General features: G+C 35.8%; 1 protein-coding gene across 15 annotated transcripts in view; it reads right to left on the bottom strand.

Moving 5' to 3' along the window:
- KIAA0825 (KIAA0825 ortholog) overlaps positions 1–17,884 on the bottom strand; it is a 428,558-nt gene that overhangs the window by 289,433 nt on the left and 121,241 nt on the right. For all 15 annotated transcript variants that reach the window (XM_086413109.1, XM_086413116.1, XM_086413110.1 and 12 more), the window contains 2 exons: positions 11,789–11,950; positions 2,731–2,825 (listed from right to left, as the gene is read on the bottom strand). In XM_086413109.1, the coding sequence (XP_086269235.1) occupies positions 2,731–2,825; positions 11,789–11,950 (257 nt within the window). The remainder of the gene's footprint in view (positions 1–2,730; positions 2,826–11,788; positions 11,951–17,884) is intronic.

Here is a 17,884-nt window from a genome sequence, read left to right on the forward strand (position 1 = left end):
TTATAAAAGCATTACTTTCATTCAGCATGTTGAATATAGGTATTCTTTGATAAACTGTAAAAGCCATTCTTATAACCTGAAAATATTACCCAGTGAATAAAGCAATATACAAAACATGTGCATTCTTTATACACAGTAATATACTGACATTTCAATTTAATTCATCAGTGGATTTAATCAAAAACTTTTTTTTCAAAATTTAATCTCTTAAATATAGTTCAATAAAACCATCTTTATGAGAGCTGAAAGTTCTACTTACTATTTATCACGTAAAGCAACCTTTAAATTCAATATATTTAATAAAGTCTAAATTAGATTTTTATAGTCTTTTTTATAGTTTATTGTTAACAAGTATTGCGACATAAGACAGCATTTAATATTCAATCTTTTATTTCTTTTTCACTGTCAGAAATCCAGACAAGCCAAAAAAATAGCAATAAGAAATAAATTTCTTGGAGAAAATATACCGCTGCATGTTTCTAGATTTTTATTGCTGTAGAGTTTTATTTTGTTTCTCCACCCATAAAGTGGTAAGCATCACTACTTTTGTTCCAGAAAATGAGGAATTAAAATAATTTGCATTGCTCTGTATGTGGACAGCAGAAAGGCTAGCGTGGAGGCCGGTGTTATTTTTGGGTTTTTTTTGGTCTTTGGCTCATGTGGCAATATATTTACAAATGGATATATCCCTCAAGCCCTCTAATATACTCTAAAGTGTAAATACATTATGGATAGTAGGCTGAATCTATGCTTAGTACTAAACTTTTCCTTCTTTAGTGTGATCTTGCTAATAGCAATAATTTACCTACCCCCAACTTCAGAAGACTCTAGGCTTGATATTTCTAACTGAATTATTTATTTTTCTGGATTTCAAGTTTTTTGTTGGAAAAATAAAAGAGCTGAATTGAGTGATTTCTATAGTTTCTTTCAGTCTAAAATTACTGAGATTATGATCATTAGCTTAATTTTCTTGTATACAAAATTCTCACTAAGCATTAATCTAATGCTTTTTGTATATGCAGAACAAATAAAGGTGATTTATCTTCTAGAGCTAAAATTCTATGATTCCCTAACTCCCTAATCAGAAAAAGTGGCTCTCCTCATTAAGCCTATAATTAAGATGTAATTCTCATATCCTTTCTAAAGTTTATTTGGACCTTTAGCGTCATATGGCCTGCTTAAAGATATACCTCTCATCTTTTTATTACATAAAATGAATCAACCATTTAATCTACTCAGCTCATATAGTTTCTTTTCTCCTAAGTGAAACTTTGCAAGTGCCATGCGTGTAGTCGTAGGCCTATAGGTATTTTCTTGAGACACGTTTATGATAGAAATATGAAAAGGAACCTACCTTCATAAAAATTAACCACGACAATAAAACTCTGCTTTTTTGTTCCCCCACCAGGTAATGTCTATTCATTAAAATCATTTATTCATGCACTCAAGGAAATATGTTATGGGGAAAATTGCCATTAATTATCATGGTCACAGTGACTTTGTGGGTGGTGTGTGTGCCATAATGATTACCTTCGTCCACAGTCATTTATATGTGATTTTAATACCTTTGAAGGTATCTGTTCAAAATATGGAAAAGCAAGAACATTAATAGCTGCTCTTAAAAAAAAAAAACTGAAAACATTTACTACTCAAATCTCCTCCTAGAAGTCTATTTATTTACATAAGACATCATCGGCTTACTCCTACTCTTCCCATCTGATGTTTGAAATCATAGACATTCCAGTTAGAATGCAGAACATTTATTAGTTGATCCAAGAAAGAAGAGGAAATAATATGGTTTTCTGTTCTGTGTGCCAAGGAGCTCCCCATTGAATCCCTTTCTTCTACTACCTAATGCTAATTTCTTAATATCTACTCTGATTTTATATTAAAACACGATGTATAGGGACTTCCCTGCTGGTCCAGTGGCTAAGACTCCATGCTCCCAATGCAAGGAGCCCAGGTTCGATCCCTGGTAAGGGAACTAGATGCCACATGATGCAACTTAAAGTTTGCATGTCACCACTAGAAGATTCTACATGCTGCCACTAAAGATCCCACAATGTCACAAGGAGTGAAAGAGGCCGACTTGCCCTGTGGACCAGAAACCAGAGAGAGGACTGTATGTGGGGAGAAGCATGGAGGAGGAGAAGGAGCCATAGCTACTCTTGGACATGTTCCCCAACACAGAGCGAGCGGAAGAAATCCCCTGATTTTCTCCAACATCTACCTTCCAGTCTCCCCTCAGTGCTTTTCATTGGCCAAACCTTCCCAGGTCCAGAAAGCAAGGACACCCGGAGGATGTTTTTCTCTAAAATACAGAACGGAATAGAGGAAGAGTGGTGATGGATCTGAGAAAAACAGGGACCCGCGGAGCACACTAAAATAAGAGGCCAGTTCAAACTATTCTCTCCTTGTTCCTTCCCTTTTTAATTACCACTTTGTCACTTTTCAACAACTGTCTACAGTCCAAATTCTCAAGGGGTAGTCCCTGAGCTGGGATGAGAACAAAGATCTCTTCACCACCAGTTCCCTACTGCTTCCATGGAACATACCGTGCAACAGAGCAGTGTTCCCACTAAATTCAATTTTCATCAAAATTTGTAAGCCAATTTTTTATTAGTGGCAAAGGGTAAAAATCAAGATGTTCTGATTCATAATGGAGTCACAGGAAAACGAGAATGTTACTGCATATGCATAAGAAACCACCACTAATTTTTCTTCACTTACCCCTGTTACTGGTAGCAGTTGCTCTGAAGTAATACTGGTCTCATTTGTTCTAGGCTTCTCTATTACAACTTCTCTATTGGATGTCTCCAAAATTCCTGTGCAATAAAAAGGAAACAAACACACAAACGTACGTTAAGAAAAACAAACCATTGTGATCAGTAGGTTAAAGTTACTAATTACGTAGAAAAGCACTATCCACAGTACATACACATACACACACACACACACACATCAAGATACAAAGAACACAGTCCAAAACATGTAGTGTGATATCTCCATTATGATAATGACAGAATCAAAATACAGAGTCCTCTTCTATACATACAACTTGATGGAATTTATATGCTATTTATATTCATATTTGATGTACATGCAGGTATATATAATCTGTAAAAATCATATCCTTTTATAATTAATTCATTTTCATGTTAATAATGTAGGATAAATTGAGTACAAACTAAATATTAATTTCCTTGTTCATTTAAAATGTTAAATTCCAAAGTACTGCTTTAAAAGCTGGTGGTCTTCCTTAACACATTAATATTTCTTATTTGGAAGCAAGAGAACAAAAACATGTGGATAAACACCAGAATATCAAGAAAAGTTATACTCTTAATGAATTTATCAATAATTTATTGGAAAAACACAAACACTGAGATGGATAAGAAATGATCTCTAGCTTCTAAAATGGAAACTAAAAAAAATGGAAATACTTCCTCAGCTTTCATTTTTTAGAATTAAAAAATTCTTTCCATGGGAAAAAAAAATATACCAAAATGTAATGAATAAATATGCCCAAAAGAAGTATTTCCATTTTCTATTATGGTTCTAGCAATTATAGTTTAATTTGATATGAAATGACTTAGCAATTTTCTTTTGGTTTCACTTAGACTTGATATATGATGATGAATGGTACACGATGATTAATTATTCTTTTATTTTAATCATCTTAAGAGGCACTTTCTCCTTATGTCCAGGGCAAACAAATTTCCAAATATTAGTGGTTCTTATCAGTAGGGCTCCTCCTGAAAAGCACAGTCATGAAGAAAATATGTGGGGTTTTTTGTTTGGTTTTTCTAAATATGGTTCTATAAGCTTAATTATGAATGATTCCTAAGTAATACAATTCACAGAAACATTCTCTTAAGAGGTAAATATTCCATCTGGTAGTTGATAACATCCTTTTGAGAAATTTTGTCAGTTTATTCTGAGGAAAAGTTTCTCTCAAGTCTAGTGTTTCTAAATCATTTTGGATTTGTGAACACTTCTGAGAACTTTATTAAAGTGACAGAACACTTGATCCAAAATGCACAATATGACTGTGTGCGTGTACACAAACTCACACATGCTATTGGAGATTCCCAAGCCCTCTTGTAAAACACATTCATGGTCCTTAAGGAGCCATGCACTGCACTTGAGGAATTCTGCTTCATTTCTCAACACACATCACAACATAGATGAGGTTTTACATCAGTGTTATACCATTTAACCTAAAATGCTTTCTGTGGCTTACGTTTTATTACATTTTTGCAGAAGATAGTGTCATTAATAAGGGTCAATTTCAATGCTGAAATAAAATCCAGATTAAGCAGATTTTTAAAAAAAGAAAAATGAAACTATAAGGTTATTAAAGAAAATATGGAATTTTTTTTCCAAAAGATACAAGGTAGAGGTTTTTCAGAAGGACAGAGAAGATGTAAAACAATTCTGTGTAACAAAAATACTGTTAGTTGAAATAGATATGACAAACTGGCTCAGAATTATCTCTCAATGCACATACTTTTTTAAAAAAATTAATAGACTTTAGCTTTTTGAGCAGTTTTAGTTTTCTAGAAAATTTGAGCAGAAAGTGCAAGGTTCCCATATACTTCCTCTAGCTCTGCCTTCATTTTCCCCTACTATTAACATCTTAATTTGGGGTGGGATATTTGTTACAACTGATTAACCAATCAGTTCAGTTCAGTTCAGTCGCTCAGTCGTGTCCGACTCCTCATGACCCTATGAACCACAGCATGCCAGGCCTCCCTGTCCACCACCAACTCCCGAAGTCCACCCAAACCCATGTCCATCAGGTCGGTGATGCCATCCAGCCATATCGCCCTCCGTCGACCCCTTCTCCTCCTACGCTCAATCTTTCCCAGCATCAGGGTCTTTTCAAATGAGTCAACTCTTCACATCAAGTGGCCAAAATATTGGAGTTTCAGCTTCAACATCAGTCCTTCCAATGAACACCCAGGACTGATCTCCGTTAGGATGGACTGGGTGGATCTCCTTGCAGTCCAAGGGACTCTCAAGAGTCTTCTCCAACACCACAGTTCAAAAGCATCAATTCTTTGGTGCTCAGCTTTCATTATAGTCCAACTCTCACATCCATACATGACCACTGGAAAAACCATAGCCTTGACTAGATGGATCTTTGTGGGCAAAGTAATGTCTCTGCTTTTTAATATGCTGTCTCGGCTTGTCATAACTTTCCTCCCAAGGAGTAAGCGTCTTTTAATTTCATGGCTGCAGTCACCATCTGCAGAAATCTTGGAGCCCAGAAAAATAAAGTCAGCCACTATTTCCCCATCTATTTGCCATGAAGTGATGGGACCAGATGCCATGATCTTCGTTTTCTGAATGTTGAGCTTTAAGCCAACTTTTTCACTCTCCTCTTTCACTTTCATCAAGAGGCTTTTTACTTCCTCTTCACTTTCTGCCATAAGGGTGGTGTCATCTGCATATCTGAGGTTACTGATATTTCTCCCTGCAATCTTGATTCCAGCTTGTGCTTCCTCCAGCCCAGCGTTTCTCACGATGTACTCTGCATAGAAGTTAAATAAGCAGGGTGACAATATACAGCCTTGCCATACTCCTTTTCCTGTTTGGAACCAGTCTGTTGTTCCATGTCCAGTTCTAACTGTTGTTTCCTGACGTGCATATAGGTTTCTCTAGAGGCAGGTCAGGTGGTCTGGTATTCCCATCTCTTTCAGAATTTTCCACAGTTTATTGTGATCCACACAGTCAAAGGCTTTAGCATAGTCAATAAAGCAGAAATAGATGTTTTTCTGGAACTCTCTGGCTTTTTCGATGAACCAATACTGATAGATTATTATTAGCTAAATAATTTTTTAAGTTTGCCCATAATTTACATTAGGGATCATTTTTTTGTGTTGTGCAGGTCTATGGTTTTGCCAAATGCACAATGTCATGCATCCACCATTAGTATCACACATATTAATTCCACTGCTCTGAAAATCACCTGTGCTCCACCTACAATACCTCTCCTCTCCTCTCTGTATTCTCCCTAGCAACCACTGATCTTTTACTGTCTCTATACTTTTGCTTACCAGGTTGTCTTATAGTTGGAATCGTATAGTATGTAGGCTTTTCAAATTACGTCCTTTCACTTAGCAACACACATTTAGGTTGCATTTAAGTTCTCCATGTTTCTGTGTGGCTTGATACCTCTTTAAAAAAAAAATCACTGAATAATATTCCAATGTATTGACATACCATAGTTTATCCATTATACTGAAGGACAACTTAGCTGCTTCCAATTTTTGGTAATTAAGAATAAAACTGTTATAAACATTTATGTGCTGGGTTTTGTGTGGACATAAGTTTTCAACTCATTTGCATAAATACTTAGGGGTGTGATTATTAGATTGTGTACAAAGAGCTGGACACGACTGAGCGACTTCACTTTCAAGACAATGTTTAGCTTTATAAGATACATCAATACCATCCAGAATATACTATTTTACATTCCTATTAGCAATGAATGAGAGTTCCTGTTGCTTCACATCCTTGCTAGAATTTGGTGGTGTTAGTGTTCTGGGTTTTGTCCACTCTAGTAGGAGCATAATGGTATCTCATTGTTTCAATTTGCATTTCTCTGATGACATATGATGCTGAGCATCTTTTCATATGCTTATTTGCCATCTGTGTATCTTCTTTGGTGAGCTCCCCAGATCTTTTGCTCATTTTTAAACTGAGTTTTTTGTTGTCCTGTTGAATTTTAAGAGTTCTTTGTATATTTTGGATACATGACCTTTATCAGATGTGTATTTTGCAAATATTTTTCTCAGTTTATGTCTTGTCTTTTCATCCTATCTATGATCAGTGCTTTTTACTTGGCAATTCCACTTTAGAAAATTACTGTCCAGATATACATGAGGACACACAAGACATAGGTCAAAGAAATTTGCCACATCATTGTTTGTGGAAGCAAAATGAAGAGGAAAAAAACAAGGTGGAGGTGATTGTGGTACATACAGCAATAGAAAACCATTCAGCTGTTTTTCTGAATATGAGGCGTTTCTACATAATTGTTAATAAAAAAGGATCTCTGTAGAGTATGACAAGATTTGTGTGATTTTGCAAGTGAATTGGAAAAAGTCTTCATTTTAACCATATATTATTTAACTTGCTTAAAACTTTTACTGTATGCCTGGACTATTATTCAAAAAATATTTTTTAAAAAAGAAAAAATGATAAAGATCAAGTTGTCAATGACATGAAGAGGTAACACTTGGATTCTTAATGCTACTTTACTTTTCTACAGATAGATCATAAAAACAACTGATGTAAAAGATATTTACCCTGGAAAAATAACATTAATTCAAAGTACAAGTTTTGCAGATCTACTCTTGGAAATAACTATTTGTCATTGTATAGCTATAGTTTAAAACATGAAAAAGTTTAATTAGCTTGTATTTATCATTTCATTTCCAAATACATTATGTTTATTCACTCAAAGTAATGGGCTTTGATGTTTATAAAAACCATCTGCCTATTTTCAAAATGAATTAAAAAATAAGATAAGCTTCCCAAGACTTCTTTTGCTGGTGAGCAATTCTATAGTAAGATAGAAAAAGAATTATTGAGCAAATATGATAACCTATATAGCATAATCTTCTCCCCTCCCAATTAAAAAGATTTTTAAAAATTTAATCGTATACAGAGAAGCCAAAAGGATTATTTTAAGGCAGGATTAGTAACACTGAATCTAGACTAGTAGGATATCTCACGATTTTAACAGATTGTGGCATTTTTATTTTTGTTTGGAATTCAAAATGGTCAATTTCAAAATTTGACACTGTCAAATGTTATGAGCTCTTTGAACATTTAACAAATTATTTCACCTATCTAAAATTAATATTGGACAAGCTATACACTTATTAACATTGTCTAGAAAAGGTACCCCCTTTTTGGCTCATCGTTTTAAAGCATAGTTATTTGCATGCAATCAACAGTGGTTTCTTTAAGAACATGCCCAGATAAAGGCCCTCAGTAGAGTGCAGAGGGTCACAGGGATGCCAGCTGCAGAACAGCCTCTCCCTACGGAGTTCGCTGTGGTTCATTTTACACTTCTGGTTAGCATCCACACTGCTGCTTTCTTTCATGGAGAGTAGAGGTTGGCAGTGCTTCTCTGTGACATCCACTTTCACACCCAAATTGGTCTTCATAGGCTCCCATTGTGCGCACTACAAAGCAACTTGCCTTGTTGGCAGCTCTGAGTGGGAACTACGAGTCTTTCTTTTCTTCACTGTTCTTTTCTGGCTCACAAGCAACCTCCCACCAAAAGCTGAATCTGTAGAAGAGACTACATCCAAGAGATAATACTATGAAAAGTATGAAGAGAAGCCCAGGTGGCCACCTTGCAAATTTCCAATGTGGAAGCCTTCGACCTCTCTGCCCAAGAAACAGCTAAAGTCCTAGAGTAATGAGCTTTACAAACCCTAGGAGCCTCTTTACCTTAACTACATACGCCTCCCTAATACAAGCCCGTAACCATCTAGCTAAGGAACTCTTAGAAGCCATTTGACCCCTCTTAAGACCCCCTAAGAGTACAAACAATCTTTCAGAAGATCTGAAATCTTTGATTCTTCTGAGACAAACCCTAAGTGTTCTTCTTACATCCAATTGAAGCAGCCATTGCTCTTTGTCATTGCTGGGGCTAAAGAAAAAATGAGGGCCAAGAAACCTCCTGGTTTAGATAAATCTCAGATGCCACCTTTGGAAAATTTGAGGAACTGCCCGAAGAGCAGCTTTATTCTGAAGGAGTATTCGAAGCGCTCCATAAATTAAACCTGAGGCCACGCCATAAGATAAGATGACCTAAAAGAAATACAGTAAGATACCACAGCAGTCAAATAATATCATATCATTTTTCTGAAATGACCAAAAGAGAAAACCATAGAATCATGACCAAACAAAAGCAAGTAAATATCATAACTAAATATCCTTTCATTCTCAGAAAATATGTCTTGTGTCTCTACAAAAATCTATCGTGTCAAATTCAAATTCCTAAAAGCACTGCCAATTTGGCTAAATATACAATATAGTAGTAAACATCAAAGTAAAAGAGTAAAACATTTGGTTAATCATCTTTATATTTTCTCTGTGTGATGTTAAACACCTGGATATTTTTAAAACATCTGGACAAGGAATAAAAAAACCTTGTTTTTCATCATATTGTTTTGGTTACATAGACACAGTAGGCAACTCCTTCCAAGATCTTTATTAGCAAAATATGCTCCAATCAAAATAAATACACAAAAACCAAATGACTTGATCTGAACCACCTTCTCTCCCACACAAGTTTTCTAAGCAAAGCATTAACTATCAGGATAACCTAAGATTCATCTGTTTTTTTTAATCGTTCAAAAATCGTTTCCTTTGGGATTGAAGAAGCCAAGTCTTTTGATAAGAATTGATTAATGTGGCTACACTGAATAAAAGATTTAAATTTTTTCTTAAAGATTTCCCTCAAGATATTCTTTTCAGGAAGTCATTTACATGAAGTTATGTTAGATTAAATCTTGGCTTTGTTACAAAAATATATGAATGAAGAACACATATTTCATAACAAGATGTTCTAATACTTAGACATTTCTTATAGTCGTTCTTCAAATTTCCTTCCATGTACTATGTTTGGTAACACACAAATGTCTTCCTATAATACGTATTATTAAAATGATACTGAAGTTTCTTTTATCTGCCAAGCTGTTTAGGTGATGACAAATTTGGGGTAAGACTTCCCTGGTGGCTCAGACGGTAAAGAATCTGCCTGAAATGCAGGAGATACAGGTTTGATCCCTGGGTCAGGAAAATCCCCTGGAGGAGGGCATGGCAACTCACTCCAGTTTTCTTGCCTGGAGAATTCCATGGACAGAGGAGCCTGGTGGGCTACAATCCATGGAGTCACAAAGAGTCGGACACAACTGGGAAACTTTCACTCACTCACTCAGTATATTGTGGAATAATTATATATTTTCTCTGTTAATTTTATTCAATGAACCTAATTATTGCTCTCATGCACAGCATTTGCAAGTCTCAACACTGCTTGATCTCAATCCAGTGCTGTTGAACCAGCTTTTTCTTATTTTCCTTTCCTGAAATCAGTATATGTCAAATCTTTGCTTCAATTGTTGGCTATTTAAGTTTTATATCTTTACAATACCTCTACTATACAATTTTAGGTTTGAATTTATGCTTCCCTTAAGAAGAATAAAGTTCTCAGAACTGAGTTATTTCAAGGGCCTTGCCTAAGACTAATATAAGATGAATCAAAATGGATAGGGATCTAGATACTTTGGAGTTCACCCTGTTTCTTAAACCACACCTCAGAAAAGATCTACAAGAGATGTGGATGAGAGATGCCAAATCTGGCCAGGCATGATGGATGCGCACCACACCAAGTGCCAGCTGCTTGTGGCACCAACAAGTCAATAAAAATCAGAACGTCATATTTCTCTATTCAGATCTCTCTTTGATCTGGTCAGTTCCATCTAGAAGATCCCCTTAGATCCTCTAGATCTAAGAATCCTCTAGATCCTTAGGGCTCACATTACCTCCTAATAAATCTAACCTTTCATTCTTTTAATTTTCATATCTATTCTATGTTTTCATTATTTTTCTCATTTGATTTTTGTCAGATTCAGAAATCTATATTCTATATTTTTTTTCAAACTACAACCAAATTTGGGGGAAAAAATGATCTACATTATTTATTTTATGATTTAATAGTGCTATTTAAGCTTAACCTGAAACACAGAAGGCCAGTAAGCTATGCTTAATATAAAGTAAACTCCAGTTCTATAACTTTTCTAACATTATCTACCTAGGCTAGGTAAACAAAGAAATACATTAAACTAAATGTAATTCTTCACTAAGAAATCAGGTTTGGAAGTTGGTTTTGCAATTTGTAGATTAATTGTTAATCACTTGCTTCCCTCACTTTGTTTTGCAAATGCAGCCACTATTTACATTTATTCTCCTTAAAATAACATGGTGCATTATGTAAAAGAGAACTTTGGATAACTCACTCCGATATGTATGAAAATCTTTATAAATACAGATATGAAAACAGAAAATGTGCCTTAACCCATTGTGCCTCTGAATTCTACCTTTAATGTTACAAATAGTATTCGAACACACATAGCAGTTTTTTAAAAAAGAATTTTGTTAAGACTAACTAAAAATAACTTACTGTATAATTATAATTACAATGGTAACAACTCATATTTACTGCTTATGATATGCTAGACATTCCCTTAAATATTTTACATTCATTAAATCATTAAATTCTCAAAATTCTACATAGTATATTGGAATCTAAAGTACCAAATTCTGAAAGAAAATAAAGAGAAACTTGATTTAGTCCTATACTATCATTTTAAAGATGACAAAATGGTGGTCTAAGGAAACTAATATTTTGCTCAAGGTCATCAGGCAACAAAAAAAGGTACTACTAGATCATCCAGTGTGCTTGTTCTTTCCATAGGCCAGGTTGTGTTTCTTTGAGTTTAAAAAAAATGTTGATCTAATTTTAGTTAAAGATAATGATCCAAGATTTACTTACAATGATTTTTTAATTCAAACTATTCAATGAATTTCTTAATCCATTGACAACATACAAAGGATAAAAATGTAATTCCACAGTGTGCTTTATACTTAATATTTATTGTAAATTCTACCACATATATATGTTTTTTCAGGTAATGGTATAGATTCAATTAGCAGGAGGCAAAAACAGAGAGAATTATAGATATGCAGAAGAGCATTTTACCTGAAGTATTCCTGGGTATCCGGAGCCATAAGAACATTTCTTCAAACAACTCCTGGACACTTTTTTCCAACTTCAAAAATGATTTTACTAGCTGTGATAAGAACTTGAGTTCATCTAAGGAGAGGAAGAAGTTTCTTCCTTTCTGTGGGTATTCAGGAGTAACTGTAAAAATAGTAGATCAAAAATATTGAACATGTTATATGTTTTCTCATTCAATATTAGAACAATCTATGACTCCTTAAGCCATCAAAATTAACAAGATCCTTAATGATTAAATCAAGTTTTTTCTTTAGTAAATACAGATAAAATCTCCTAGGAGAATCATTCCCCTCCCCCGCTGGGAAGCTAGAGATAAGTGTATTGTTTGATGCAAACATGACAATTAAGTAATTATGTTAAATGATGCAGAGTTATTAATAGGAAATGTGATTTGCTGTTGCAAAATCATATCTTATACAATTCTTTTTTTCTTTTTTTTTAAGGTATGGCATAATTTGAATCTAGTCACAAGGAAGTATAAGATAAAAGTAAACTGAGGGATTTTCTACCAAAAAGCTGACGTATTCCTCAAAAGTGTCATGTTAGGAAACACAAAGACTAGGAAATGTTCTAGTCAAAAGGAGTCTAAAAAGATATGACAACTGAAATCAATACATGATCAGTATTTTATCTTATTATAAAGAACATTATTAGGGTAATTTGGTGAAATCTGAGTAAGGAAGACCTTTGAAGAAAGTAGGGAAAGCCAATAGACCATCCATTCAGGTATGACCTAAATCAAATCCCTTACAATTATATAGTAGAAGTGACAAATAGATTCAAGGGATTAGATCTAATAGACAGAGTGCATGAAGAACTGTGGATTCATAGTTCATGATATAGTACAAGAGGCAGTGATCAAGACCATCCCCCAAAAAAAGAAATGCAAAAAGGCAAAATGGTGGTCTGAGGAGGCCTTACAAATAGCTGAAAAAAGACAAGTGAAAGGCAAAGGAGAAAAGGAAAGAAATACCCATTTGAATGCAGAGTTTCAAAGAATAGCAAGGAGAGATAAGAAAGCTTTCCTAACTGATCAATGCAAAGAAATAGAGGAAAACAATAGAATGGGAAAGACTAGAGATCTCTTCAAGAAAATTAGAGATACCAAGGGAACATTTCATGCAATGATGGGGACAATAAAGGACAGAAATGGTATGGACCTAACAGAAGCAGAAGATATTAAGAAGAGGTGGCAAGAATACACAGAAGAACTATACAAAAAAGATCTTCATGACCCAGATAACCATGATGGTATGATCACTCATCTAGACCAGACATCTTAGATTGGGAAGCCAAGTGAGCCTTAGGAAGCATCGCTATGAACAAAGCTAGCGGAGGTGATGGAATTCCAGTTGAGCTCTTTCAAATCCTAAAAGATGATGCTGTGAAGTGCTGCACTCAATATGCCAACAAATTTGGAAAACTCAGCAGTGGCCACAGGACTGGAAAAGGTCAGTTTTCATTCTAATCCCAAAGAAAGACAATGCCAAAGAATGCTCAAACTACCGCACAATTGCACTCATCTCACACGCTAGCCAAGTAATACTCAAAGTTCTTCAAGCCAAGCTTTAACGGTATGTGCACCGTGAGCCTCCAGATGTTTAAGTTGGATTTAGAAAAGGCATAGGAACCAGAGATTGAATTGCCAACATCTGTTGGATCATTGAAAAGGCAAAAAAGTTTCAGAAAAACATCTATTTCTGTTTATTGACTATGCCAAAGCCTTTGACTGTGTGGATCACCACAAACTGTGGGAAATTCTTCAAGAGATGGGAATACCAGACCACCTGACCTGCTTCCTGAGAAATCTGTATGCAGGTCAAGAAGCAACAGTTAGAACTGGACATGGAACAACAGACTGGTTCCAAATTGGGAAAGGAGTACGTCAAGGCTGTACATTGTCACACTGCTTATTTAACTTCTATGCAGAGAACATTATGCGAAACACTGGGCTGGATGAAGCACAAGGTGGATTCAAGACTGCCAGGAGAAATATCAGTAACCTCTCACATGCAGATGACACCACAGTTATGGCAGAAAGCGAAGAAAAACTAAAGAGCTTCTTCATGAAAATGAATGAGGAGAGTGAAAAAGGTACCTTAAAACTCAGAGAACTAAGATCACAGCACCCATTCCCATCACTTCATGGCAAATAGATGGGGAAACAGTGAGAGACTTTATTTTGGGGTGCTCTAAAATCGCTGCAGATGGTGATTGCAGCCATGAAATCAAAAGACACTTGCTCCTTGAAAGAAAAGTTATGACCAACCTAGACAGCGTATTAAAAAGCAGAGACATTACTTCGCCAACAGAGGTCCATCTGGTCAAAGCTATGGTTTTTCTGGTAGTCATGTATAGATGTGAGAGTTGGACTATAAAGCTGAGCGCCAAAGAATTACATCCATGGGGTCTCAAAGAGTCGGACACGACTGAGTGACTGAATTGAACTGAACTGAGTAAGGTCTAAAACCTAATGTTATTTATTGCATAACTGTTAGTTTTCTGATTTAGACAACAATAAAGAAGGCTGAGCACCGAAGAATCGATGCTTTCGAACTGTGGTGTTGGAGAAGACTCTTGAGAGTCCTTGGGACTGCAAGGAGATCAAACCAGTCAATCCTAAAGGAAATCAATCCTGAATATTCACTGGAAGGACTGATGCTGAAGCTGATTCTTCCCCACAGTATCTAACAACACTGTTTTAATCATCACACCTCAGTTCATGATTTCTATCTGCCCACGCATATCTATGTTTCTCTGTTAACCACGCTAGGATGGGGTTTTCCCCAGCAGGAGTTCCTTCTGCTTTTGCCTTCACTGAATTAATCTCCTTTTCTTTCTTTCAAGTTTCAATTTGCTCTTCTCCTCCAAATCACCTCTCCATAAAACCTTATCTGGATGCAATCAATCCAGGAGTTTGCTTTCTCCCTTTAAGCTGATCTGGTCTTTACCTATTTGGTTTTTCTGTTTTATCACTGTAGAACTGTCTTACTTCAAGAAATCTGGGACATAAATGTTTACACACAGGCAACTATGTTTAGCTGGCCACCAATTATAGTTATAAAATGTATGAAATAAGGATTATTGTTTTATTATAGAATGAGCTCTATGATTCTTAGGAAATACAAATTTCTCCTAAATCCTAAGAAAATATAAAGAAAAAAACTAAATTTTCACTTTAGAGCAAGACAGCATTAAATTCACTATCAACTAACAATGAATAAGTTCATGTAAAAAATAAAAATAACCATATAACTGAGGGCATTTTCCCCCTATATATTTTACTAATTTTTTTCTAAAATATAAATTCTATCTATCATTTAGAATATTAAGGACACATTTTAAACTTTTCTTCATGACAAGGTTTTGAAGACAGTTACTTATTTCTGTGCTGCACTCAGCCACTAGTGTTTTTCCCTTTGTTAAAGGCATTTCTCAAAGATGTAACCATTAGAAAAGGGTTCTATGATCAGATAGATTCAGGAATTACTACATACTAAAATCACTGCAGATGGTGACTGCAGCCATGAAATTAAAAGATGCTTACTCCTTGGAAGGAAAGTTATGACCAACCTAGATAGCATACTGAAAAGCAGAGACATTACTTTGCCAACAAAGGTCCGGCTAGTCAAGGCTATGGTTTTTCCAGTAGTCATGTATGGATGTGAGAGTTGGACTGTGAAGAAAGCTGAGCACCAAAGAATTGATGCTTTTGAACTGTGGTGTTGGAGAAGACTCTTGAGAGTCCCTTGGACTGCAAGGAGATCCAACCACTCCATTCTGAAGGAGATCAGCCCTGGGTGTTCTTTGGAAGGAATGATGCTAAAGTGGAAACTCCAGTACTTTGGCCACCTCATGCGAAGAGCTGACTCATTGGAAAAGAATCTGATGCTGGGAGGGATTGAGGGCAGGAGGAAAAGGGGATGACAGAGGATGAGATGGCTGGATGGCATCACCGACTAGATGGACGTGAGTTTGAGTGAACTCCCGGAGTTGGTGATAGACAGGGAGGCCTGGCGTGCTGGGGGTCGCAAAGAGTCAGACACGACTGAGCGACTGAACTGAACTGAAATATTCTCTAAAGTGATTCACAAGGAATTCCCTGGTACAGTGGTTAGGACTCTGCTCTCTTAACTGCTAGGGGCCTGGGTTCAATAATCCCTGATCTAGGGGAACTAAGATTTCACAAGCCACAGAGCATAGCCAAAAAAAATATAAAATAAAAGTTATTCACAGTGCAAATTAGTATACTAAAGTCTATGCAGTTCTATAATAAATTAAAAATGTTAAAGATTTAATGTTTCTCTAGCTTTTTTGACCAATGAACACCAGTTCACCAACATGTCAGTCAACTTCTAAGATTTTCTCAAACAGCAGCTGAGGGGACATTGTTCTGGGGTCTGGTTTACAATCCCACTTGAGTATCTACAGCTGCTGTGTAGTGTTTCCCCCATTTTAGGCCTTTCCTTGGGGGTTCTTATTGCTACTTTTTCCACTCATAAACTCTTGCTCCCAATTGCTGTTGCTGTTTGGGTTGCTCAGTGGCGTCTGACTCTTTGCAACCCCATGGACTACAGCACACTGGGCTTCCCTGTCCTTCACTATCTCCCAGAGTTTGCTCAGACTCACATCCATTGAGTCGACAATGCCATATAGCATCTTGTTATTTTTCAGGATTTTCTGAGAAACTAATGAAAGTCTTCAAAATTCTTCTAGACTCTCTTATTGAAAAAAAAAAAAATCATGTAGTCATAGCTTCAGGGCTGAACAGGACCACCTGAAGTCCATCCATGGCTGTCATAGGACACAGTGGTCCAGGACCATGTGTTTTATTAAAAGTGCACATTCCTAGGTCATCTCCAGATCTCTTTTAAGCAAATGCCCCAGGTGAGTTTTCTGCACAGAAAAGTTTGAGACTACTACCTGAGGGATCTAATTAAAAACCTTCGTGGTTGAAAAGCACTCTCTAGGCATTAGAAAACTTGGATTTTAGTCTTAGCAAGTCAACTAAAGAGGTGCTCTTATATATATATAAAACATATATTTACATATATAAAACATCAATGACTTAAAAAAAAACTCCCCATTTTCCAAGGTCACAAAATTTATTTAAGATTTTTTTTTTCATTTCTGGAAGAAATATGGAATGTCTGTTGGGAATTGCTAAGGTAAATGAATTATTATGTATCTATACATTTTCCCTGGGCAAAAGAAGAACTTGTCCTCAAAAAATACCTAAAGAATAATTAGAGTTCTTTAGGCACACTCATCAGAAATGTAAAATGATTTCCTTGAGTTCAGAGACTATGTCCAGTTTATTCACTATAGTACCTGAAGAATCCAGCACAAGGTAGACACTCAAAAATACTAGTTAAAAAAAAAAAGTATGCAATCCCTAGAAATAGCTAACAAAAACAAAATAAAAAACAAAAAGATTTCATACTTAATCCCATCAAAACAATAAATATGTAAGTCAAGAGACAAATGATTACAGTATTATATATACATTCTTGTCAGTATTTTGACAAAATAGATTTCAAAGTTATTTCTAAAATAGAAAATGTGTGCAAAAGGATATAAAAACAATGATGAAGTGGAAACTTTATAAAGCATAGTGATACAACAGACTAAGACACATTTTTTTGTGTTTAAAAAGTAAAATTATACTTTAGAAAATACTCTATCATTAAAAAATTCACAGATATTCATAGATCTTTTGTTTTTAAAAATAGAAAATCTCTCTCTTCTATTTATATTTATATACACATGCTGTTGCTGCTTAGTCGATTCAGTCGTGTTCGACTCTGTACGACCCCATAGACTGCAGCCTGCCAGGCTCTTCTGTCCATGGGATTCTCTAGGCAAGAATATCGGAGTGGGTTGCCATGCCCTCCTCCAGGGGATCTTCCTGACCCAGGGACAGAACCCAGGTCTCCTGCATTGCAGGCACATTCTTAACCACTGAGCCACCAGGGAAGCCCCTTATATACACATACATACAGACACACACACGGACTTCCCTGGTGGCTCAGACAGTAAAGCGTCTGCCTATAATGT

This window comes from Bos grunniens, chromosome 7 (assembly GCF_055505025.1).
Source record: "Bos grunniens cultivar Pamir isolate PY7600 chromosome 7, Bosgru_T2T1.0, whole genome shotgun sequence".
Classification (NCBI taxonomy): domain Eukaryota; kingdom Metazoa; phylum Chordata; class Mammalia; order Artiodactyla; family Bovidae; genus Bos; species Bos grunniens.